At 39.8% G+C, this 26,366-nt stretch overlaps 1 protein-coding gene across 2 annotated transcripts in view; it reads left to right on the plus strand.

Moving 5' to 3' along the window:
- Positions 1 to 26,366, plus strand: part of Inpp4b (inositol polyphosphate-4-phosphatase type II B) — a 400,041-nt gene that overhangs the window by 250,744 nt on the left and 122,931 nt on the right. For both annotated transcript variants that reach the window (XM_038312818.1, XM_038312820.1), the window contains exons 13-14: positions 514 to 622; positions 18,116 to 18,293. In XM_038312818.1, coding sequence (XP_038168746.1) covers positions 514 to 622; positions 18,116 to 18,293 — 287 coding nt within the window. The remainder of the gene's footprint in view (positions 1 to 513; positions 623 to 18,115; positions 18,294 to 26,366) is intronic.

A 26,366-nucleotide genomic window follows, 5' to 3' on the forward strand; every position in this document is an offset into this window, starting at 1 on the left:
CAACATTATGTAAATTTTAGAATAGATAAGCAGGAAATGGCAGATAGATTTTTGTTTTTAATGTGGTTGTACTCTTCTGCCCTTGAGCCAGCATAAATTAATATTTTTTGTTCGTCTTTTTGAAAACTTTGGTTGAGAAATTGTTCATTATTGTTGAATTTCAACATGATTGCAAATTAAATGATACAAAATTCAATAAAGCAAAACACAAAAGACCAATCAACATGTTATCTTAGTAAGTATATAAAGGGATGGAGAACATGCTGTTCTGCACTGTAGCATATAATTAAGATGCAGTCATAAATCTTGGAAATATAACTTGTTGAGGTGCACAGGTAGCTTTCAGAAAAATTGATTCTTTTTGCCCCCTTGAGATGAGAGTCCATAGTTATTCCTACAAAATGAAGCAAAAAAAATTTCTCAAACTTCCTGACAGTGGATAGTTTAATGCACAGTGTATGCAGGAGAAAAATGTTTGCAGAGTGTTCATCTCCTTGCCTGTTTCCATTCCAGATGCTCTCTATGATGTCATCACTGTGGGAGCCCCAGCTGCCCATTTTCAGGGATTCAAGAATGGTGGTCTTCGGAAATTACTCCATAGATTTGAGACAGAGAGAAGGAAGTAAGTAAAGAAATAAAGAAAACCAGCATTTCATTGGTGCTATCTATTCTCTTTCCTTCAAATAAGTCTGCAGACAAGGTTAGTACATTGAACATCAATCCATCCTAATGAACAGTTCTTAACACGTCAACCCTGAAAGTAAATGAAAGTTGTTGAATTTCTCTACATCACTGGAGAATAGACTAGAACCATTAAACTGCAGGAATGGGATCCCTGGGAGCTCTGCTGGCACGCCATTGTTCTGAAAGCCATGCTGCTCAGTGGGATGCTCTGGTATCACTCTTGCTCACTGGAACAACAGTGAGGAGGGATTTAGCCAGACCCATGACCTGGAGCAACCGTAGAGATAAAGTGCCAGGGACCAGCTTCAGCAGAGAAGTGGATCTCGAATTGGGATTACTGGCAGGTGAAATGAGTACACGAACATGGGATTCTTATGCAAGCTGATAGGCTATCAGCTGCAGGGCAGGTTCTTCTTCTACCCCGAGCTTCAAACCTCAGTCTTTTATTGTGCATTTTACACAAGGAAAATGATTCTGCTTCCTTGCCACATTTCCTGGGCAAAGCAGTTCACAAGCAGTATAAAGATTCCTGAAATCAGAGCATCATCATTTATCATGACATTTTCCCAGTTCCCAAGCCCTGTGTCAGCCACTACATTCTTAATTCTTAGCTGAGTTAATTATAAAAACTCCTGATGCTTTTACCTCAGAGGCAAACTACTTGCAGTTTACAGAAGCATAGTTCATCGGGTTTTACTCCATTGTCTTACTTTTCCCATTGTTGTTCCTCACAATTCCAATTTTGATTTATAAGGCCATAGGTGGTCAGCCCTAAAGCCCTAGGTGTCTCAGAAACTTTATTCATCATAGTCACGTTTCTTTCTATTTCAGTATAATTATTTTGCCAAGTTTTATAATCAGGCCAAGAACAACTTTTGCATTTTTCCCAAATTTCCCCAATTCTTTCATCAGTTTTTTTCCCCCATAACCTGATTTACAGCTTCAATGCCTGCCCACTCTGTCAGACCAGGAAGACTCATATTATCATACAGTACATCCACATTTTCAGATGCCACTGGTGTGGAAGGAGAAAAAGAACATGAAGAGCAAGTGCACTAGTAGAATTGCTATAAGCAGAGTCAACTGTAACATTGCCAAATGCATATGCAAAAGCCATAGAAGTGGTTCTTGGAGTACGTAGGTGTTTTCTCTTTGGCCCTCAAGTAACACGCTCATTTAGCTGCCATTGGGTTGCCTTAAGGGACTTGCTTCCTGCATCTCAGGAACTGCATGTGGGGGCGGGGGTGGCTATGCCTTGCCATCTCCTGCCATTAAGATGCTTAATGATGAACATCAATTGTCTTTTTCATTTTTTTATTTTTTGATGATGACCCTATTGGTGATTGCTGCTTGAACTGAGGCACAATGTAAAACTTCCCTAACCTTTAACTGTGTTATTTGAAAAGGAGAATTATCAATTAGATGGTTAAACTAACACATGAAACTTATTTACTTAGGAAGAAATAGTGTGAAACTACAATATTATCTCTTTTTACAACTTTATATTACTATTTCTACACTTTTGTCTATTAACTACTTTTAAATGCTACTTAATCAAGTGTCTGCCTCAGTAACACATGCCCTCTGTCATCCCACATTCAGGAGAATTTACCTTGTAATTTTCTCTAGCTATGACTATGTTCATGCAAGCCACAAAAAAAGTTATTGAGAAGAGAACAAGTGTTTTCTCCTTCACAAATAGTGATCTTCTTGGATTAGAAACCCCAAATTGAAAACTGAGGGAAGCAGTTAGTGTCAGTCACACCTAGTTTGATAACTGTGTTAGACACTTCATGCAAGTGACAAACCAAGGATCTTTAAACATTTGAACACATTCATCACAAAACCATCCTTTTCCATACTACCCAGATGTGGGAGAGGCTTCTGCCACCCCTGGTCCTGTAGCCGTTCAGTCCCAACAAAGCACACAGAGGCTTGCATAAATTAGCTCAGGCTTTCTTACTAATTCTTATATTTTTCATTAATCCATAATTCTTGTGTGTGTTAGCCACATGACTTGGTACCTTTTATCAGTGAGGCATTCTCATCCTGCTTCCTCTGTGGCTGTGTGATGACTATAGATTGAGTCTTTCCTCCTCCCAGAATCCTCCTGTTCTCATAGATCTGCCTATACATCCTGCCTAGTTATTGGCCAGTCAGTATTTTATTAAAACAATACAAGTGACAGGGTACAAGACCATTGTTCCACAGCATTCCCCCTATTTTTTTGTTGATAGAGGTTTCTGTCATACCCAGTCCTACAACCATTCAGTCCCAAAGAAGCACACAGAAGTCTACATTAATTATAAACTGGTTGGCCTAGTAGCTCAGACTTCTTATTAACTCTTACAACTTAAAGTAACCCATAATTCTTGTCTGGTTAGCCACATGACTTTGTACCTTTTATCCGTGAGGCATCCTCATCTTGCTTCCTCTGTGTCTGGGTGATGACTACAGACTGAATCTTTCCTCTTCCCAGAATCCTCCTGTTCTGGTTGCCACACCTCTAGTTCCTGCCTGGTTTCCCTGCACCTGGGTACTGGTGAATCAATATTTTATTAAAATAATACAAGTTCATTGTCCCACAGCAATTTCTCCCCTTTTCTTTTTCCAAAACAAGAACTCTGAATCTAATCTTCTTTGTTTAGCATTTTTTCCCCAGACCATTATCCATAACAACTTGTAACCAGTACTCTAAACAAAGATAGATATCCATAATCTACTTTTTGGGAATGTGGGCATAGTTTTCCAGGCTACTTCCTGCTGATTGGGGGCACTGATAATTATATGGGTACCTAAGGAAAATTTAGAATTATTATCAAGTCCTGACAAGAATATTCTGTAAGGCTTGATCATCACAGCCAGCAGTTTTGAGGCTGTTCTGGAACTCAGATGAAACTCCAACAGAGGTCTTCTAAAATGTTGGATCATCTGAGCCATCCTCTCTATTGGAGACTTTTAGGTGGGTCTTCCTTGATCATACCTGATTTTTCTTAACACAGAATGAATCCACAGACTCTCATTTTCTGTGGAAATAAAAGCAAAACTTCTTCAATGAAGTAACATATCCATTGACTTAAATTTTGAAGTTAAGGCATTTCAATATATATATGTTGGAATTATCCAACAGCATTTATAATCAAATGTCTTTTAGCAGCTGTTGCTCTTTCCTCAACATTCAAACAATTCAAAGACAACATTCAAACAATTCAAAGACAACACAATATCATAAGTATTTAGACTCTATGTATTTTTCCATCTTTATGTGACTTTATTTTGAACTCTATTTTTTCTTATTCTTTTTAGTTTCTCGTTTTTTGAGGCAGGGTTTTTTGTGTATCTTTGGCTTCCTGGAACTCACTCTGTAGACCAGGCTGTCCCTGAACTCACAGAGATCTGCTTGTCTCTGCCTCCCAAGTGCTGGGATTAAAGCACCACACCCACCTTCTCTCTTTCTTTTCTTTTCTTTCTTTTTTTTAACGAACTTTTCTCCCAAGCCTACATATATTTTTAAACACACTGTAAGTCCTTTAAAAGTTTTGGGTTTCTTTGTTTGTTTGAAGCTATCTTTACTGTATATCTCTGTTTTTCTGATCACACGAGTCTTTAGTTTGCTAAACGATATAGCTAGGATTAAAGCTGTGGCTTTGATGGTTGGATACACTCCATCTTTTAGTTTTTGAGAGGCTAGCTTTATGTCAGAGGTACTGATGGGAGCCATGTTTATTGACACAAGTCTATGGAGTTTCAAGGTCGCTGCCACCACCACGAAGCATGCTCTTGGCTATTCATAAAAACCATTTAAGTGTTTGGTGATAGGACCCTTTAAAAAGAGCTGCAAGGCCTTTGCAGCTAAAGCTGAGTCAGGAAGCCTCTCTTAAATGAGATGTGCTTTCCTCTAGCAAACAGAGCCCACCCTAGAAAATGCTGCTACCAAAAAGCCATGCTTAACTCTGTTCTTTTTTGTCTAGAATAACTCTCCAAGCTCTCTCAGGTTTTATGTGGATGTGGTTGTCCATATTGGTGCCATTTGTTGACAGAGGTTTCTGTCTCACCTGGTCCTGTAGCTGTTCAGTCCCAACAAAACACACAGAAGCTATATTAATTATAAACTTGTTGACCTATTAGCTCAGCCTTTCTTATTAACTAACTCTTACACTTCACACTAACCCATAATTCTTGTCTGTGTTAGCCACGTGGCTTGGTACTTGTTAATCAGTGAGACATTCTCATCTTGCCTCCTCTGTGTCTAAGTAATGACGACAGACTGAGTCAGTCCTCTTCCCAGAATTCTCTGTTCTTATGGCCCTGCCTCTACCTCCTGTCTGGCTGGCCCAACTATATTTCCTGCCTGGCTACTGACCAATCAGCCTTTTATTAAAACAATACAAGTGACAGGGTACAAGACCATTGTCCCACAGCCACCCAGATGTTTCTGAAGAAAGTATTCCAGAATTGAATCATGGCATTTCCAATACAAATTTCTTCTTCTTCTTCTTCTTCTTCTTCTTCTTCTTCTTCTTCTTCTTCTTCTTCTTCTTCTTCTTCCTCCTCCTCCTCCTCCTCCTCCTCCTTCTTCTCTTCTTCTTAAAAATACCAAATTTTACATAATACTGTGATCTCAGTTGTATTCTTTGTTCACATTTTTTTTAAAAAAAAATTGTTTACGATTCATTAGGGATGGACTTGTGTGTATGTAATTATCACATGGGGAGCATAGTGTTCCAACCACTGGAATCACAACCAAGTACTGTCTTGTCCCCAGGCTTCTCCCCTGGTCCCCAGGCTTCTTCTCCTGTACTTAAGCTTCTCCCCCTGTCCCCAGGCTTCTCTTCAAACTCCAGGATTCTCCTCCTGTCCCCAGGCTTATCCCCTTGTCCCCAGGCTTCTCTCCTTGTCCCCAGGCTTCTCCTGCTGTCCCCAGGCTTCTCCTGCTGTCCCCAGGCTTCTCTCCCTGTCCCAAGGTTTCTCCTCCTGTCTCCAGGCTTCTCCTCCTGTCCTCAGACTTTTCCCTCTGTCTCCAGGCTTATCCTCCCATCCCCAGGCTTCTCCCCCTTTCCCCAGGCTTCTCCTATCCCCAGGCTTCTCCTCTTGTCCCAAGGTTTCTTTCTCCTCCTGTCCCCAGGATTCTACTTGGTAGCTATGCTCTGCTTCCAGACATTTCTGTTTTAGAAAGTGCCTCTATTTTCTTGTTATTTAGGTAGTAACAGTCAGAGTTCTAGCAGTAGGCTCTGCAGCGAGTTGGAAGTCAGTTTAAACTACAATGTCCAATGAAGAAGGGGTGCTCTGTGTTTACTGATGTGTGAGTGGCAGGCAGTTTTCTGCCCAAAGTCCTACTGAGGAGAGCTGTTCCTCATTGAGCTCCTTCTGTGCCTGCCTCTGGTAGAAGGTACTGGCTTGTGCATTCATCTCCAAAATGGGTGGATGTGACTCAAAGATGCAAGATTCACCGGGCTACCAATTTCACCAGTTCTTCACTTTCTTTTAGTGTTAGTTTGTTCTTTTGGTTGTTGAAGTCAGCTTTTTTCTGCTCAGATTCTTTCTCTGAAACTGAAAAAAAAACCAGCATCTAGAAGTGGAAGAGATTAACACAAACATTCATTATCATTTCATCTTCTATATCCTGACACCCCCCCCCCCAAACCACTCTGCCTTTCCCCTTCTGCCCCCTTAGAGTTATTAGAATTATCACATTTTGTGTGGAGTGGTCTATTGTGATATGCAGAAGCTAAATAGTTGCTATTTCCACTAGCCTGTCTGGAACTAGAAATTTCTTATTGGCTTATTAATTTTGTTCTGTTCATTTTTCAACCAACTATGCTTTAAAGAGAATAATGATATAATTACAAGATTCAAAACTTCTGGATATAGGCTATCCAGAATCTAGTTGAATGCAAATTTTCAGTATGTGAGATGTTAGACGTAACTCTGCAATTACCATAACTAACTATGGTATGGAATTGGCAAGGACAAATGCTCATCATTGAACCCTGAGACATATTTATGTTTGAAGACATACTTATGCATGAAGTCTTCACTAATCACTTCTCACTGGGATATTGCACATAAGGGAATAACTGAAGGATTAGATTTAAGGTAAAATTTAGTGAAAAGATATGTCCAGTGCTTTTTAACACTGATTTCCTTGGAATATTCATGTGTTAAATATCCCATTGCTGCTGTTTTATTTATAAAATGTAGCAAAAATGATTATCATTGAACTTAAATCAAAAAATGTAAGTCAGTCAAAAAGTACTATGCTCCAGGGAAAACTATGGATCAAATATGGCTTGCTGAGGCAACACATAACAGAAAATGCTTTAGGGCTACTCTTTGAGAGCCAGCCTGAGCAAATATAACATCAAAAGAACTGTCACACCATCCCAATATGATCCTGAGGCCTTTTTGTCAACAGATGCTGTGTTTTCAGTAAAAGAAAATGCAAGAAGTATATCTCACTATGTAAAGCGAATAACTAGAAGTTTAGGTTGAAATTTGTAAGGCAGATAATCACCTTAAGTGATGGACCTCTTCTTGGTCTTCTTTATTTTGATACACGGGTAAAGATGGGCATTTTCAGCCATGGTTTGGAGAAACTACCCCTGCCGTTGGGTTATTTTATCTTTATTTATCTTCCTGGACATCAACTTGATACAGTACAGCGTTATCTAATAGTGGAATTTCCTCCTCTCTTAGCCATCAGTAGTCACAGCTGCGCAGGTATGGGTGGGTGCTTGTGTGTCATCGCTGCTTACCCAAGTTCATGCATCAGTTCCATTCTCCCCAGAAGATGTTGTTGCTCAGGTCCTCCCCAGCCTCTGGCTCTTACCATCTTTTATCCATCTTCCAGAAGGTTCCCTGAGTCTTATTAGGAGGGTATGTGCAATACTTGAGTTGTTGATGTGTGAATGCTCCCCTTAATAAAAGGCACATATGCATTTTTGTTTCTTTGGGACTTGTGTCCAATATACCCTCACTAATTTGTTTTAAAAGATCAGTCTCTGGACCAATAGCTCAAATTCATATCATTCATTTTCAAGTGCAGCTTTTGTTTCTGCTTTCAGAAAGAACATATTCCATTAAGAACTTACTCGTAAGTGTTTTCATGAAATCAAATAGGTGCAGTGAATGTAGGGCCAAGTGAAAAGCCTTTGACAGTTCCTCTTCTTTTCCTTTTGAACTGAATCCAGTCGCTGAAAAGATGTCATTTTGAAGGAGACAGCAAATTAATTTTTGTGCTGATTATAATTTGACTCCTTAAAGGTCTATTTTCTTCTTGTGAGTTGGTTCTCATTGGTACTTTTAGCTCGAAGTTCAATTTCTCTTTTAGCAAAAGCAAAACTCTTTCTGCCACAGCTGCACATGTAACTTTTCTGCTCGAAGGGTGCTCCCCTGTTCACAGCCTTATACACGATACCAAGTGTCTCTGAAGGGCGGGACTTTATCTTGTATCCACAGCTCGGGATAGGCAGATGCATTTAATCAAGTAGTCCTGTCATGGCTTGGGAATATATGCAGACAGAAGGACAGGACTTGCCGAGCACAGGTGGAAGGTGGCACATGGGATCAGACGTGTTTTCACTAATTTCATGTGCCCTAAATGAATTTTAAATATTATTTTTTTCTTCGTAAAAATCCCTGTTTTATCTGTCTATTATATTTGCTGGTAGGATACATATTCCAAAACTAAAGGAACATATAGTTGAGGTCCTAAATGACTTGACTTCTTTCCAGTTAAGTATATGCCACTAAATAATTTTAGATGTCTTAAAACCATGTCAATATAGTAGTCAATGTCCTCACAGATTCAGGTCATCAGATGCAATGTGATTGAGTATTTTTTTGGAATTCTATTTAACTTTTCTGTCCGTTATTATTGGGCAAGCAGAAAATTTCAGTCTGTAGATAGTTCTTAGGCACCAACCCCTGCTTAAGTTTGAATTCTAACTCATTTAATTGCCTTTGTGACATTAATTAAATTACCTCACATTAGTATACATTAGCTTTCTCAGTTGTAAAGTGGAAATTGGGATTATTAACCATGATGCTTTTTGGAATTTTGATAATACTTGTAATTGTCCCTTGTATATGGTATAACGTTATCAATGTTAGATATTGTTATATAAAACATAAATATTTTATATTCATCAAAATAATTTAGCAATTCCTCAATTCATGTTTAAATTTCACTCTTTTGTGTATTTCCATGTATGTATGTGATTTGTATGTTAGTGCACATAGGTACAGAGACTGGGAATGGACACTATGTATCTTCCTCAATTGTTTTCAACCTCATTTTATCAGATAAAATATCTCACTAAAGCTGGAGCTCACTAATTTGCCTGGACTGTCTATGCAATGAAGCCGTTGATGTCTGCACCAAGGCTACACGCGCACGCGCATGCACACGCACACACATTCTCACACATACAATTCTTACATAGGTGTTGGGGATTTGAACACAGCAGGCACTTCACCAACTGAGCTATCTCTCCAGGTCCACATTTTATACACTCTACAATCTGACTTGGACTTTATTGATTGGACTTAGGGTGATTAATAAATATTCCACAGACTTAAAGTGCATCTAATTGTTTTCATAATCACTTACACTCTAAAATATATCCTTATTCCTATATCTCTGGAAATTTATGTTCTTATTTCTAAATTATTACATAAAAGATGCATAAATTTAAGAGATGCTATTATATTGCCTTTTGAAAAAGCATTGATTTACACAAATACTCAGTTTACAGCTAAATCTCAACAATGGACTTCAGACACTCTCTTCATGTTACATTCAGATTTGGAAGGAATGATTGATTGTAAGGTGTGTCTGTTTGTGTGTGTGTGTGTGTGTGCACGCGCACATGCGCGCGCCCGCGCGCGCACGTGCATGTGTGTCTCTATGTTTGTGTGCATGTGTGTGTGTGTGTGCATGTGTGTGTGTATGGGCATGTATGTATGTGTATATGCATTCATGCATGTGTGTGCATGTGTGTGTGCGTGTGCATGTGTGTGAAACCACCCATAGGTAGCTCTACTTCACTTGTGCCCTCAAGGTGTCCCTATCAAATCACTCCCCTCTCCACTGACTCTCACACTTGCATCTCCTGAGGGTTCCTTGTCTTACAGCAAGCACAACCAACCAACCAACCGAAAATCCCTGAGACAGTACTAACATCCACTCAGATGTTCCCCTTAGGGTCAGCTAATTCTTGGCACCCGTTTTTCCTTTTGCTTCATTTTAATAAAAGAGAAGTCTGCATGTCAGTTCTGCTTCCTAACTCTTGTGTAAGTCTTCCATTTCACTAATGAATTATGGGTGAAGATAATCCTGACCCACAGAGCACTGTCTTCTAGGTGATCCCCTGGCAGAGATTAGTCACTCTCCTTGCTTCTCGGATGGCACCGATCCAACCATTTGGTTCATTTTGTCTGGGATGACATTTCTATAAGGCAAATATAATTTTGTGATTTAATAATTTTAAACAAATTTAGTCACTTCTTACTTGAAGATTAAAACCTGGGGTGCACATTATACATTAGTGTCACCTTGTCCTCAGGGACTGCATCCTCACACCCATGGAGAATACCTTAAAGCTCAGCTAGATCCAGATCATTTTATGTCACTTCTTCATTTGTACGCATACACCCGTGATAAAGCTGAACTTATAACCATGGAATAGAAGATTAATAATGACTACTAATAAAATAGAACTCTAATAATATATTGTAATAAGATAACCAGTAGCACAATTTCTGATTATTGGGATTGTTATTCAGTACAATAAAGTTGGCTTGATCACAGGCTCTAAGGAATCCTGACAGTGGAGCTGATGTCCAGGAGAGCTACTGAGGGACTGAGACTGAGTAGGAGATTCTCTGCACAGAGGGATGGGACAGGGCATTGGCAAGCAGAACAGGAAAGTCCAAGATTCCATCTCACTACTAAGAAATTAATATAACTTTAAAATTATATAAATTATTTATTTTCATAATTTTCCATTTATCCTATGGTCCACCATAGATTGTTGAAATCATGGAAAGCAAAACTTCAAAGGAGGAGTGTGTTAGGCAGTTTTCTGAGTTAGGGATCCTGATATAAACAACTTATAAAGATGTGAGGTTATTTTTATTTTATTGTGGCTCATGAGTTCACAGATTTCAGTCCGTGTATTTGGCTCCCTTGCTTCAGAGCTTGTGGTAAGGAGGAGATGTTCAGGAAGCAGACTGAAGGGAACATATGGAGACCTGGTATACCCACCACATTCATGCCCTCACGTTTTGTCATACTTTCCCTGCCAGACATTTCTAGAACTTTCCGTAACAAGACTACAAGTTGGGATCAAGCATTCAACACACAAGTATGCTGGAGTACCTTTGACACGGGACCCATAGAGGATTCTCTCTCGTGTGTAACTTTCTTGTGCCTTCTTTTCAGTTTTCTCTCTCCTACTTCATCCCTCTCTTACACAGCGCCCTCCGCAGAGAACCAGCATGGTATCCGCACTCACTGCCTCTGATCGTCCCGTAAGGTCGGGCACTGAGTGGAAGCCCGGTCTGAGTCTGTAGCTAGGACATCCGCTCTGAGCCTTCAGTGTAAGCATCCTTCTAGGCAGAGCTGGATCTGAAAGCACGGACTATGTTATCTGACGTACTCCAAATTCCCAGGAACCTGTTTGACAGGTGTTTAGTGCACTAACAAGGATAACGGTGGAGGGACGAGATGGAGAAAAAGATTTCCGACAAAGCCAGTCGTTCTCCCAGGAGTGACTGACGCAACTGAACGAAGAAGTAACAGTGAAGAGGACATTTGGTGAAATCAGGATCAGAAACACGCACTTGTAAAAAACGTCTTTCGCACTTGCGGACCATCCATGTCTTGCAGGCCTAGACAGCAGCTGCGTGGCGTGCGTTGTAAAAGCGCTGTCACACCCGTCTCTCTAAGAAAGGAATAAACATTTACGTATCCTGAAGGAAGAGGGGTAAAAGTGTTTGTGAAAGCTAGCCAACGTAATGGCTGACAATTAGTATCACCCCCATGCACGTTTCCATTCGACATTTCTAAGCTGGGGATGCGCTCCAATACCTACCGTGCTTGGGTGACCAAGTGTGTTCTGTTAGTCAGGAAGTACCACATGACAGTTCAAAGTTTTAAGACATGAAATCGCTGAAATAAAAGACTTATACATTTGTAAAGGATAATATGTAAATAGCTCTTGAAGTTTTGATACTACATTTGTCAAAATAGCACTGTGTAAAAATAACAAAACATGAAGACTTTGAATTGTGAGTTTTCAAAACACCATTCATCCTTAGGCCTCATTTGCAATGTAGATATATGGCTGATTCCTCCTGATTTACCCAACTTGTCGCTGCAGCTGAACTACTGGAAAGCATAAATAAAATTCTTACATTTTTGAGAACTGGCTTATTAAGTAAACAAGTCACAGTTTACTCGAAAAGATAATTTAAATGGTTATAAAATACTCAATATAAAATAACTCAATGTCTTAATTTAACATAAAAGTTTAACATAAAAATTGCAAAGATTCTAGATTTGAATATGTTCATATGTACATATGTATGCACGAAAGCTGAATGCAAGCAGTAAAGAACGTCTGTGCTCATGCTAAGCACAGAGATTTCCAGAATATTTAACTATTCAGTAATCTCTACACTTGGCCTTCATCATTTCAAAGGCAGCAGAAGAAAATAATTTACCATATCTAAAACAGTATTTTCCAGATTAAACAAAATTATCTACAGAGGGGCTGAAGAAGAACTTCTGATGCTCTTACAGAGGAGACATGTTTAGTTGTCAAAACCACATAGGGTGGCTCCCTTTCTGACTTCCATGGGAACCAGACACGTGTATGATACACATATGACAAGCAGGCTTTCACATACACACATAAAAATGTATTTAATGGTGGCCGGGTGGTGGTGGTGCACACCTTTAATTCCAGCACTTGGAAGGCGGAGGCCGGTGGCGCTCTGTAAGTTCAAGGCCAGCCTGGTCTACAAAAGCTAGTTCCAGGACAGACTCCAAAGCTACAGAGAAACCCTGTCTTGGAACCCCCACCCCCAAAAATGTATTTAATAATCTAGAAACAATTTCATTTCGTAAATGGTAATGAAATACTAACTTTAAAATGTATGCATAAAATTTATGTCATGGGGGAACATATGCTTACCTAAACTGAGATGACTTATTATTGTATCAAAATCTATTAAATGTGATTTCCTGAAAAATTCTCTTGTCATAAGCTTCCAGAACACAAAGATGGCTTCAATTGTGAGATCAGCACAGGTGGAAAGAAAGAGGATCAATTTTAATGGTGTCAAGGAAGGAGTGGGAATTTGTCTGGGTTCTATGAGCTTTTTAAGTTGTGAGGTGAGAATCCAGATATAGCAAGGAAGAAAGCATGGAATTATGCATAACGTACATACATAAACCATTTCATAGGCCACAAATCTGCACCCATTGGTGAATACAGTGGAGAGGCTAGCAAGCTCGCTGATTGGAGCAGAAACCTTTTTCCTTTAAAATAGTTGGTCTTTGTTTTACTAGGTGCAGAATGATTTTGTGTATTCATGTGTGCATGTGGGTATGTGTGTCCACTCGACTTCTAGCAAGCATAAAACCTTGAAAAAATGGAAATACTACTGACTGTGGCTCCTTAGGTGGGGAAAATCTGTGTACTGTGATGTGAACATCAGGACTGAAGTGAAATGCTTAGTGAGCAAGCCGTGGGCACCCTCAGGGTATTAGTGACACTCAGAATTGAGAGTTCAGCTTTGAAAATTTTTCTAGGAAAAAGCCACCTCCCACCTCACCCTGAAAAGAGGTTGCTTCTCCTTTTTTTTTTTTTTTTTTTTAAATCCCAAGTGGCCAGTCATGGTATAACATTCAATGAGCCCTGCTGCTAGATCTGACCATTTGCTTTTCTCAATTCATTGACCAAGTAACAGTCATGAAATGTTTGTTGATTGTAATTCAGCATCAGATAATTCCCACATTCTTTCTTCAGACTAATCTTTCTTATAAACTGGAATCATAACCTTCTCTAATGAACACTCTTAATTAGAAGATAAGAGATGTAATTCAAATTTTTGCAGTCTGTGCCTGCCATGATATTATTAAATTGTTCATCTTTCCTGTGTTACTCTGTTTTATATTTCTTTTAACTTTAAAATGACTCAACTCAGTGATCAGGAGATAGACAAACTTAATTAGAAGTTCAGGTTGTATGATTCTGGAGGTTTAAGCTAAATCCATATTCTATTACACCCACTATTTGTGTGGCCAACACAAAGCCACTCCCACCTTTATTGTCAATGTTTACATAATGTAATAGTATTTCTTCCTAAAGATCTGTGGAAATAAAATAAGGTAACCCATGAAAACATTAGTGTAGTACTAGACATGTAAAGTACAGGCCCAGTTATTACTTATTTTACCAATGGAAAAGCTATTTGGATTTTAGTTAAATTTATGGTATAAACTATTTGCTTTATTAGATTTCCTCTTTGTTTTAGATTTAACATGGAAAAATGAAATGGCTCATGAATGTGTCTTCTGTTTTCCTGTATCTTCATCTCTGATAGTAATCACCAGTTCTGTAATGGATGCTAAGAATATTTGTTTTTATCTTTTTTTCTCAGCAGGTTATTTTTTTATTGCTTTATAAATAATAACAATCAAAATTTCCACATCCCCCCCCCCTCCTACTTCCCTCCTGCTCCCCCAGTCACCCTCTCCCTCTCTCTCTCCAGTTCTAAGAGATGGCAGGGTACCCTGCCCTGGGGAAGTCCAAGGCTCTCCCCCCTCCATCTAGGCTTAGGAAGGTATGCATTCAAATAGAATAGGATCTTAAAAAGCCAGTACATGCAGTAGAGACAAATCCCAGTGCCATTATCATTGGCTTCTCAGTCTGCCTCAACTGTCAGCCACATTCAGAGGGTCCAATTTGATCCCATGCTCATTCAGTCCCAGTCCAGCTGGATTTGGTGAGCTCCATTGAGCCTATAGTTCGCCATCCTAGAGAAGATCAGTAATAAGGTGAACCCAAAGAAAAACATATATAGTTCCTCCTGGAAATTGGAAGTAGAAAGATGGCCAGGCAAAAGTTGGGAGAATGGGTGTGGGTATGGGATGGGGAGAAGGGAGGGGGGAGAGAAAAGGGAGAAGGGAAGTGTTGGGGAGAGCTTGGGGAAGTGGGATGGTTGAGATGGAGGAAGGAAGGATATGGGAGCAGGGAAGAAGATAACTTAATTAAGGGAACCATTTTGGGGTTGGCAAGAGGCTTGGCTCGAGAGGGGTTCCCAGGAGTCCATGGGGATATCTCCAGCTAGGACCCTGGGCAGTGGAGGAGAGGGTTCCTGAACTGGCTTTGTCCCGTAGTCAGACTGATGACTATCTTGAATATCACCATAGAACCTTTATCCAGTGACGGATGGAGATAGAGACAGAGACCCACATAGGAGCACTGGACTGAGCTCCCAAGGTCCAGCTGAAGAGCAGAAGGAGGGAGAATATGAGCAAGAAAGTCAGGACCACATGGGGATGGTCCACCCACTGAGACAATGTGCCTGAGCATTTGTTTTTAAAGAAGAGTCTTATCAAAATACAATTTGCGTATCATAAAGATAGCCTATTACATCTACTTGTATATGAAAGCAGCCATCATGACTAAGAGATCACAGTCAAGAAGTTAAGAATTACAACAATTACTAAGAGCCACCGAAGTGACAGACGTATCCACAGTGGGAAGGCTAGAGGAGCTGACACCGTTTTATTGTTTTGTCTCCTCCGTCGGTGTCAGTCGGCAGAGAAGGAATAAGTGATGGACTCACACTTAGGCCAAAAGTTTCCATGGGTGCAAGGTTTGGGTTTTTGGTTTTTGTTGTTGATTTTCCCCAAGAAGACTAGCTTGAAAAACAGACCAATTTTGGCACAGATCTTGGAAATCGTGTAATTACATAAGTGAACCCACAGGAGACAAAGAAAGTGAATGCTATTTTTTCTAGTTCTTTTCTCTAAGCACCACATCCTACAGGAAATAAAGAGCAGCCAAGGGGGGAGCCAAGAGGTGCGACTGCACCTGCAGCCATTTCAGGAAGCATGTTGAGAAGCCCTGTGAAGCCAGAAGGGTAGAGTCAAGTGACTGAGGTGGGAATTCTTATGGATTAGTCACGTGGTTTTCTTCTCAGTGAGAACTAAGAGCCTGTCTATGCTTCTGTATCGATTCTGGAGGCACACAAAGACACAGACACACAGAGACACACAGACACATACAGACACAGACACATACACACATATACACACACACAGAAACGTACACAGGGGGATCTCAGAGGCAAATCAAGGACAGTGGGTGTCTCTAATGATAGTCATTCGCTCTCATTAAAACCTCCCAAGGATATATTACAGTGTAGAACACCCTGAAGCAAAGTCTATTGACTTTGCAAAGAAATTTTATATCCTTAAAAAAAATACTGAAGCCCTGTCCTCATTGTCAGTGCACTTATGGCCGCTATCATCTGAGCTCCATGCATCTGAGGCATAAGAAAAACGTATTTAGAATGATTTCTTAGAAACATGTATGTTAGAATCAGGTGGAGAATTCTAAGCATTTTCTGGGCACAAAATGAGGTAAGAATAAAGGGAAAGTGGATGATGTCTACAAACAACAGAGTGAAGTGTCAGCAAAGCAAAGAGGTGGGAGAGGCAGCCATCACAGCGAAGGGATGAAAGGAAGAATAGTGTCAGAACTGATGTGTTGGGAGAGAAGTGAGCAGAAAGATGGAAGAGCATCTGGCCTTGGGCACTTTAGCTTTCTGAGGACTCAGCCATTGGGGAGCTTGTCAGTCCCCGTAAGATCAGGAAGAAGACGTTTGTAGCGGGAAAGTAGGTCAGGGAAGGAGCCACCGTGAAACCCACTGCACACTGTTTTCTGTGCGTGGCATGTAGTGAGTCCTGAGTGCTCTAACCTCCGCTGTCCGATAGCAAGAACTGTCCTCATTTTCGTGCCATATCTTTGCACAACTGTTTTCTTTGCAAAAGAGATGTGGAGTCGTTTCATTTCTCCAAGACTGGTGGGCTGAACATTGCAGCGTCCCTCCCAGGCAATACAGCCAAAGGAAGCAGAATGAACCCCGGGCTGTTCAGACTACCGTGTACCTCTTAGCTTCCCAAAGCTGTGTCTGCTATCACTTTCTTGTGCTGTCATGCGATCATTTCAAACGTACAAGAACATTGCTCATAACTGCTTTGCAAAAAGTATATAAACTGGGAGGAATATGTTGTATACTGGTAAAATATCTTATTAAAGTTTTAAATAATTTTTCGAAGAACCCAGAAAGAGAGAGAAAAACTACTTTCTAAATAGTATTTTTTTTCTCAGCTATTTCTAAGTTTTCAAAAATGAAAACGGAATCAGGGAGATTTAAATAATTTAGCTAGTAACTGTAAGGAAAATATTTCATAAGTCCTCAAAACAGACTCCCATGTATTTTAAAGGCAAGGCATTTGAATATTGGTTACAAAGGATGTAAAAAGTTTGCACCAAACCTGTGAACGCCTCCTTCTCCATTCTCCTGCCCCTAGCTTGACTTCCATCGCTGTCCATCCTGGGATGCAAACAGTGCTCCATGCTCCCAGCTCATTCGCTGCATAGAATCCCTCCTCCCACCGGGCTCCCAGCAGTTCCTATGTACTGATTATGGAAGTCAACGATTCCTAATTGATAACCAGTTTTCAGTTTTTAAGCTAAATTTTTAGAACAACTGTGGAGATAACGGAGCTTTAGATTCATTTTTTTCTCTTTAAAATAGAATGGCCTATTTGGCCACTTGGAGTTGACTTTATTTTCTCGCCATTTTTTGAGTTCATGGCATTTTTTTCTGTCCTGTGCTTGTCAATGTCATAGAGAAAAATATAGGTGATCTATTGGATGCTTCCTTCCTCCCAAGCACTGTTTTAGTCTCTGCATGTGAGTGTCTCTAAATTGAACCATTTTACAGATTTGCTTAGGTAACTGGTCCTCTTCCCTAATGAGGATGTAAAATCTGCCGAAGGGGCTGGCAGTCCGGTGAGCGGCAAGCCAGGATTTATACTGTGATGGAGTTGATTGTGGGGGTTGAGAATCTACTGTTTGGCCTGATATTTCTTAGTGATTTATGTTGCCAGTCATTTTATAGTAATTCTTAACATACGGAATCACATTAAATCTTTCTTCTGCTTGATCAAGCTGGCTTTACATCATCTAGCCTTACATTTATGTAAAATCTCAGCACGTGGTAAACTTGTTAACACTGTTCTTTAGTAAGAATAATGAATTGGGCTCATTGGGGCCCGCTCGTCAGGTGTAAGAGCTGCTGATAGCTTCTGTGCTTTGCTTGACCGCTGTCCTTGTTGTTGCAGCACCGGATACCAGTTTATTTACTATTCACCTGAAAACACAGCCAAGGCAAAGGAGGTGCTCAGCCACATCAGTCAGCTGCAGCCTCTCATAGCAACCCACGCCGACCTGCTGCTCAGCTCCGCCAGCCAGCGCTCTCCAGACAGCTTGAGGAGTTCTTTAAAGATGCTCTCAGAAAAAGTAAGATCCAAATCTTTACCCCAGTGGGGAAAATGAAATCCCCCAATCCCATAAGTGCTGCCTCCTGCATACATCACCTTTCATGGCATCTGAAAATGTAAGAGACCAGGTTAAAAGGAAGCTTCAAAGAGTCGCTACAGGATCAAAATGAATTGGCTTCATTCTCTCTGTGGGCTTTGTGTGCGTTCCTTCTTCTGCTGGTAGGAAATGAAACCTGTTATTGCCTGGTATACGGTTCCTCTTTTCCTTGCTATTTTTGTTCCTTCTTTTGGTTTACGGTCTGAGTAAGTGAATAAATTAGATTTTGAAAATTATTTTCCTCTGATAAGCGCATAATTTTATGCATATGTATCTGTGCATTTGGATGGGGTGTCACATGATTTGAAGCGGATGCTTGATGTGAATCCCATCAGGGGCATGGGACAATCCATCCATCTCCCTTTGTCTTCTGCACCATTATCAAACAGGAAAAGATTACCAGCACTGTAAAAATATTGTTATTTAAAACACGATAGGATCCACACTGTGTTTTTTCCAAGAGTGGCTTTCTAGATATCAACAGCAAATAACACTGGTCAGGTCTGGGGCATATGCACAATATTGGATTCTATAGATAATGAGAACTAATGTATTACCTAGAACTAAGGTGAAAACGGATCAATTAGAGCAATATTTTAAGTGTAAAATGAAGCGTCCTAGTTTAATACTACCGAGCTTGTCTGTCATCTATGTGTCCACATTTTGTGTGCTCTGTTATAAGACATTTTTAACAACAATGCAGCGAAGAACCTGAGCAAACGAAACCCTTCTAATAAGTCTAGCATAGGTCAACACTATGGTTCTTTGCCTTTCTGAAGACAACATCTATAGAAACTGGGTGTCACGCGTGGCTGTGGCTTTTATGCATCTATGTCCATTGCTAATAAGTATGTTGTACTTGAATTTTTACCTTAAATTGTACATTTCTACATACATGTTACTTATAGGAGAAGACTAAGATCCGTGTTAATTAAAAAATAGTCAATTTCTGCTCAGAAGGGTCAAATGACTTTTCAAATAAAATTAAGACAAAAAGAACTCAAGATCCATCTTTTAAAGCTGGTAACTTTCCACGCCACCACAGATGTATCCATCTTATAAAGTAGAGAAAGGCTTGCCAGGTTTACCCGGAGCTACTTTGTGTCAAGAAAGGAAAGGACCAGGCCTTAAGATATTTTATTTAAACTTCACAATTGTTGGGTACATGTTACCATCATTTCACAAAGGAAAGCTCTAAAAATCTGATAAAGTGCAAAAGCCACAAAGTTCTAAGGTGTGAGTCATTCCTAGTAAAGCCTGTGTGGTCTATCTACCTACACCAGGTTACTTCTTATAAAATGAGTGTTTTACTCATTTTTAAAAATTATTTTAACTTGGAAAACTCCTTTAGGACTGGGTGGGTTGGGAGAAAACCCCAACGATGATTATGTCCAGTAAAATAATGTCACCTCACTTTGATGTGGCTCTCTTGTGGGTGGGTGGTGGAAGGAGATGATGTTTTTTTCTGAATTCACCTAGGCAGAAAGTTTTAGCGTCTAGTCCATTTGCAGCATGGCGTTTCTAGTCTTCCTGTGCACTGGACAGGGATGTATCAGCTTGTACATCATGCGGCTCACTGCAGGGATGGAGAGGGTATCTCTCCTCCTTTAATCCAGCATTGTTCCAGATTCTTCTCAGGTTTTCTGTTGAGTAGACAGGCTCCGTCTGCTGATAAATTTGTACCCTAGAAACTAATAGGATCCTCCAAAAGTTATGTTTATAAGTTACACATCCCTTTAAAAATTCAGGCCTTGAGTTTCAAGGAGGTGTGTATTTAACAGTTCTACATGGTCTTTGAAAGATTTTCTCAGGCTTAGTCTGTGAGTTGAGCATGAACAAAACCTTTTGGAGATATCATAAATCTCAATCAAATCTATTATTTTATGCTAGAATGTTTTATGTTTCAAAATTTCTTATGATTCTGTGGATTAGAGAATCAAAGTTATCTCATTGATAGTACCCACTGTTTCTTTTCTTAGACAGGGTTTCTCTGTGTAGCCCTGGCTGTCCTGGAGCACACTCTGTAGACTAGACTAGCCTCAAACTCAGAAATGTTCCTGCCTCTCCTGAGTGCTGGGATTAAAGGCATGTGCCACCACACTCTGAAATACCATTCACTTTTAAAGTAAATTTAAAGAGTTATTTAAGGCATAAGCATGATCTTAGAATTCAAAGAATGAAGCCAATTAGCATATTTTGTAATTTCATAGCTTATTTTTGGTGCCTTAGAGGCAAGGGCAGCTGAAACCTACCCATTTTCCACCAATCCCTATACAACATAACTTTCTATATGTTCATCCTGTGTGTTTGGTTTCAAGACCTGATCATCCCACCTGTGTGCAGTACTGAAGCATCTGATTGACATGTCGCTGTTTTATTGTTTCTAAACTAATATGTTGGGGAATATTTCCTTAACGTTTCTGCTCTAGAAATTGATGCCACAGACTATCTAGGAAATATTAGCATCTGTCCATGCTTATGCTTGCTGGTGTACTCAGCACTGAGCATCTATCTGGACACAGTAGGGCAAAGCTGAGAACAGTAAATTGGGCTTTCTGAGACATGCTTGGGACAGTGCGGAGTGATGTTGAGGGAGGTGTTTGAGTCTAGAACTGAGGTAGCAGTGTTTCTGCTCTTAGGTAAACATTGGCACCCAGAGGTCATGGCAATAGGTATTATCAATGACCATGACCCCGAGTCTACTAAGAAAGCTAGAACAAGAGGGAATCTCAGCTGACTGCGGGCACATTTAGATAGGAGTTTATATTTGTTGATCCAAAGCAGTTCCTACCTTCTCTGCTGCTACTGAAAATTGTGCTGTGAGACTGTGCCCTCTTCTTCTAAACAAAAGAACAAACAACTTGCAAAAAATGTATATATGTTTTTGAATTCATACTCTTTTCTTGTCCCTGTGCCTAACCCAAGGGGCACAGAGTAGCATAAAAACAGAAGAAGAGCTCTCTTTCCAACAAGAGATTCCAGAGCCTTGATGGTAATGGTTGTAATGATGATGGCAGGGAAGAATGAATTGCCTCAGGATCAATTAAAGGCTCCTTTACAGTGAGGTTCCCAGTGTTCACAACTACATGTGGTAGCTACTATCATTTCCAATATTTACTGTTGATATCCTGTCAAGTTGTTAGTGTTCCCATTATAAACTGGGGCACAGAAATGTGAAACAGTTGTTAGCACCCACATAAGCTGTGTCCCTAGCGGAACCATATTTGAACTCACATCACTGTATACCTCTGAAGATATGCATGACCTACACCACTGTATACCTCTGAAGATATGCATGACCTACACCACTGTATACCTCTGAAGATATGCATTATCTAAACCACTGTATACCTCTGAAGATATGCATGACCAACATCACTGTATACCTCTGAAGATATGCATGACCTACACTACTGTATAACTCTGAAGATATGCATGACCTACACCACTGTATACTTGTGAAGATATGGATGACCTACATCACTGTATACCTCTGAAGATATGCATGACCTACACCACTGTATACCTTTGAAAATATACATCATTTACACCACTGTATACCTCTGAAGATATGCATTATCTACAGCACTGTATACCTTTGAAGATATGCATTATTTAAACCACTATATACCTCTGAAGATCTGCATGATCTCTTGGGCTAAGGAATATGTGCAGTGGCGAGCATAAAGGAAAATTCACAGTCATGAATGATTACTAGGTAATTTTGCCTAGACCACAAAAAATCAGCTAAGTTGCATTATGATTTAACATTTCGTATATATCTCTTTGTAGTATTAAACAGGGTCTCACACATGCCAGTCAAACACACTGAGCTACTTCTCTACTCCTTGTCTCAATATGTCTTCTAGTGGGCAGTTGTTCTTTGTGGTAGCTTATTAGTTCATAAAAATATCAAAGATGCAATTTAATCAGAACTGTTTTATCACAGAACAAATTCTGAATTTAGCTGAATAATTCTGTCAAAAACGTGTATAACTTCACATAAAAGTCAAAATTTTAGCAAATGATGCGAGTAGCTAATATCAGGATGATTTAAAAATGCAATTTTCTTTTCCTTAAAATACAGATAAGATCTTTGACAAAAATTCAAAGAAATATGTAATATAAATAAATTCAAACTAAAAAGTAAGGCAAATGTAGATAGCATATACATATCCCATTGATCAGAAATATGAATGGCATTGGCTTTGAAATGTCCACCTCTCCCTCCATTCCAGAGAAAGTCAGTATTGTCCTGCTCAGCAGAAAGCACCATTGAGCAGTTAACTAACTGTGCATGGTACTGTACTTGATGTTATAAAATAAATTCTACATAGACACGGCTGTTAACTTTTACAGCCTTGGATTTTCAAAGAACAGGGTGTTTCACAATACTATAATGTTTAAGAAATGGCATGTAAACCTTGGAAGGCAAACTTACAATGTACAGAAGAAATTCCAGTCCTGGAATCTGTCCGCCACAGAATCCTATACATAACTGTTTCCTTCTGAAACCCAAGATTTCCTTGAATCTCTTTCTGTGATGGCAGCACTGGCAGCCAGTCTTTCAGCAGTTGAAGTAGTGTATACTCTTGAAGAGGGTACTGTGTTGGCTACCTAGGTTCTAAGAGGGCGTTTCTCACTGTGCATTCACTTCAACCATCCCTAAACTGAACCTCCCCAAACCGAAAGGACAATGGGAAGGAAAAGGTTGGCTTCTTAATGATTGGTTAACGTACATGTGGTGGGCAAAACAGAACTTCAGAACGTCTTCCTTAAATTCCGTTGAAAATTGAGGGTATGGATTTACTTTCTTCTCTCCAAAATCCCTGTCAAATTGTAAATATTTAATTAGTGAAGTGTTATACAATGAAAAGTTGTATTTATTGGTCAACTAGGGAATAGAAAAGACAAAGACAACGTCAAAGATAACGTTAAGCGTTTGTCTTGCATGCGATCCAGCCAGAGTCATAAGGTGTTACATGTGATACAGATGCAAGTATCATCCTCCTCAAGAAGGAAAAGTTGAGGACAGGGGATCCTTGTGCATGCCCAGGTTTCTTTCTAAGGTGCTTTCAGGCTGTAGTACAGGAGAGAGGATCTGAAAGGCATTTCTCAAAGAAAAGACAGGAGCTAGGCTTTGGGAATTCTGAGTTGGCTCGATTCAAGCAGTATAGTTTAAGAGAGATGGAACTTAACCTAGAAAGAACTCTGAAGCTCTATAAATGAGTGTTTAAGACTTCACTTGTCTGACCCATGCTTATGAATAAACCACGTGTCAAGGGAAAGACACACCAGACATTAGCCAACAGAACTTTCTCAGTTCTCAAACAGTGCTATGAATATTTTATGTTCACACAGCAAAGGGAAGAGATATACTTGGAATTTTCTGAGTAGAGTCCTCAGAAATTTGGGTCTGATAGTAAAGCTAAAAGAAATCTAGATTATGAATTGTCGTTAATTCACATGAAGAAGACTTTAAAACAAGGCTTGAGAGAGTCTCATTTACTTCAAGTAAACTAAATTTTCCTCAGAACAACACAGTCTTTAATAGAATACAATACAAATTAAGCAATTGATAATATAAAATCAAACTGTATGCTAATAAATCAACAAATACCAAACTAGTATTGAAAAAATTGCTGATGATTCAGTGGTTAAGAGTTCTAATTGTTCTTGCAAAGGACCTGGCTTTGGTTTTTAGCACCTACATGGCAGCTCAGAACTGTCTATGGCCCTTTCCAGTGTTGTCTATGCCCTCTTCTGACTCCACAAGCAAAGATACATGGAGGACTTTATTAAAGTTACACTTTTTATCCTATATTAAATATTCTTTATTAGTTCTTTGAGAACATTATAAAATTAATCTTGACCTTATTCAGATCCCCCAAAATAAAAAATATTAAAAAGATAGATTAACAATGAAAATACTATTTACTGTATATTATTGTAAATATGAGAAATGGGATTTTCAAAAGATAATAACAAAAATATAAATTTTTAACTTTCGAAAATACATCATTAAGTATTAATGTATCATTAAGCCTGGAGAGGTGGCTCTACAGCTAAATAAATCAATGGCTCTTCCAGGGGACCATAATTAGGTTTTCAGAGAGGACCATAGTTAGGTTTAGGTTTTCAGAGCAGACCATAGTTAGGTTTTCAGAGAGGACCATAGTTACGTTTTCAGAGAGGATCATAGGTTTTTAGAGAGGACCATAGTTAGGTTTTCAGAGAGGACCATAGCTAGGTTTTCAGAGAGGATCATAGTTAGGTTTTCAGAGAGGATCATAGGTTTTCAGAGAAGACCATAGTTAGGTTCTCAGAGAGGACCTTAGTAGTTAGGTTTCCAGAGAGGATCATAGTTAGGTTTTTCAGCACCTACATCTGGCTGCACACTGTGTCCGAAACTCCAGATCCAGGTTATCTGACGCCCTCTAATGGCCTCCATGAAACTGTACTTGTGTGCACAAACCCACACAGAGAGGCAGGCAGACAGCTCTACCTAACAAGAGGTAAGATCTGAAAGAAAATGTAAAAGTAAAACGGGGCTTGTTCGGTGGCTCAAAGAATGAAGACACCTGCGACAGGCCCAGCCCCCTAAGTTAAAGTTCAGGACCCACATGGTAGTAGGAAAGAAATGGCTCCTGCAAGTTGTCCTCTGACCTCTGAAAGCTTCCTGTGGTGCAAGTGTTCATACACATGCATACATACATGCACACATATGCACAATAAATAAATATTTAATTAAAAATGGAAAAGTCAAGTCATGAACCTGAAAAAAATTATGGAGAATACATGTCTCATAACGGTCCTGTACCAGAATCTAGAAAGTGCTCATGCCACTTAATAAGTCAGCAGCCAAATTAAAATGGAAAGATATTTAAAAGGCACTCCACCACAAACATGTGTGAATGGGATGGAAGTACTTGCAAAGTTTCTCAGCATCATTTCTTAGAAGAGAAATGCAAATGAGATTCCACTAATTACCTATTGAACTAGGCAATTCAAGTGGGATTCCACCAGCTACCTATGGAAGCAGCTAGCAAAAGGTGGTTCATGCAGATGAAGAAATAGAGAGCTAAAATTCTCCACCATACAGCACTGATCCCTAGCCACCTAACTAGCATGCAGTTAGTTGCTACAATAGCTCATTCTTTGGACTGGAGAGATGGCTCAATAGGCAAAGGCTTGTTGTGCAAGTGTAAAGACCCAGGTCTGTGTTCCCAGAACTCATGGGAGGCAGGGTAGAGAGAAACAGGCATATAATTCAATACTCCTACAGTGAGGTGCAAAGTGAAACAGAGAATCTCCTGGAGTTCACAGACCTGGCATCCTGGTGAACGCAGTGCAAACAAAAGAGAGACCCAGTCTTACCACAAAAGTGCAGACTGAGACTCCTGCTTGTCTTCTGATGTCCACACATGTGCCCTGCATTGCACAGTTCAGCCCTATAGCAACAGACAGGCTGAGTGCGAAGGTATGTTGCGTTTCTGGTCAGTATTGGGCATCATATTATGCCAGTCACGCTTCTGAGGGACCTTGCTAAACATTCAAGTTCTGAACCATTATTCAGGGCTAAGACTCTGTAGTTTGTATCTTAGTATTTGTGGCTTTTAACTATCATCCTGGGGAAAAAAGAGAATGCATTTGAAAAGTAAATCACTCCATAAAGGTTCTGTGGCAGTTGTTCCCCGGATTGCGGAAAAGCGATTTACTATGTGGCTGTAAAGAAAGGGTCTAAATCTCACATTTTGGGCGGGGGGGGGGGAGTTAGCTAGAAGAAACTGGATAGCAATCCCACATAAAGAGGTTAAGGAAAAATGTCCCAGGAATTTGCATTCTGGCTTGATAAAACAGTGATTTCGTCGGGTGGAATATCTTAGAACACAAGCTAACGAAAGCAAAGCAAAGACAAGATCCCACTTTGAGTTCAGATTGACACTCCTACTGGAAAGGCTTTAAGTTGCTGAAGATGGCTCAGAATGTACGTGG

Source organism: Arvicola amphibius, chromosome 15 (genome assembly GCF_903992535.2).
Source record: "Arvicola amphibius chromosome 15, mArvAmp1.2, whole genome shotgun sequence".
In the NCBI taxonomy this organism is placed as follows: domain Eukaryota; kingdom Metazoa; phylum Chordata; class Mammalia; order Rodentia; family Cricetidae; genus Arvicola; species Arvicola amphibius.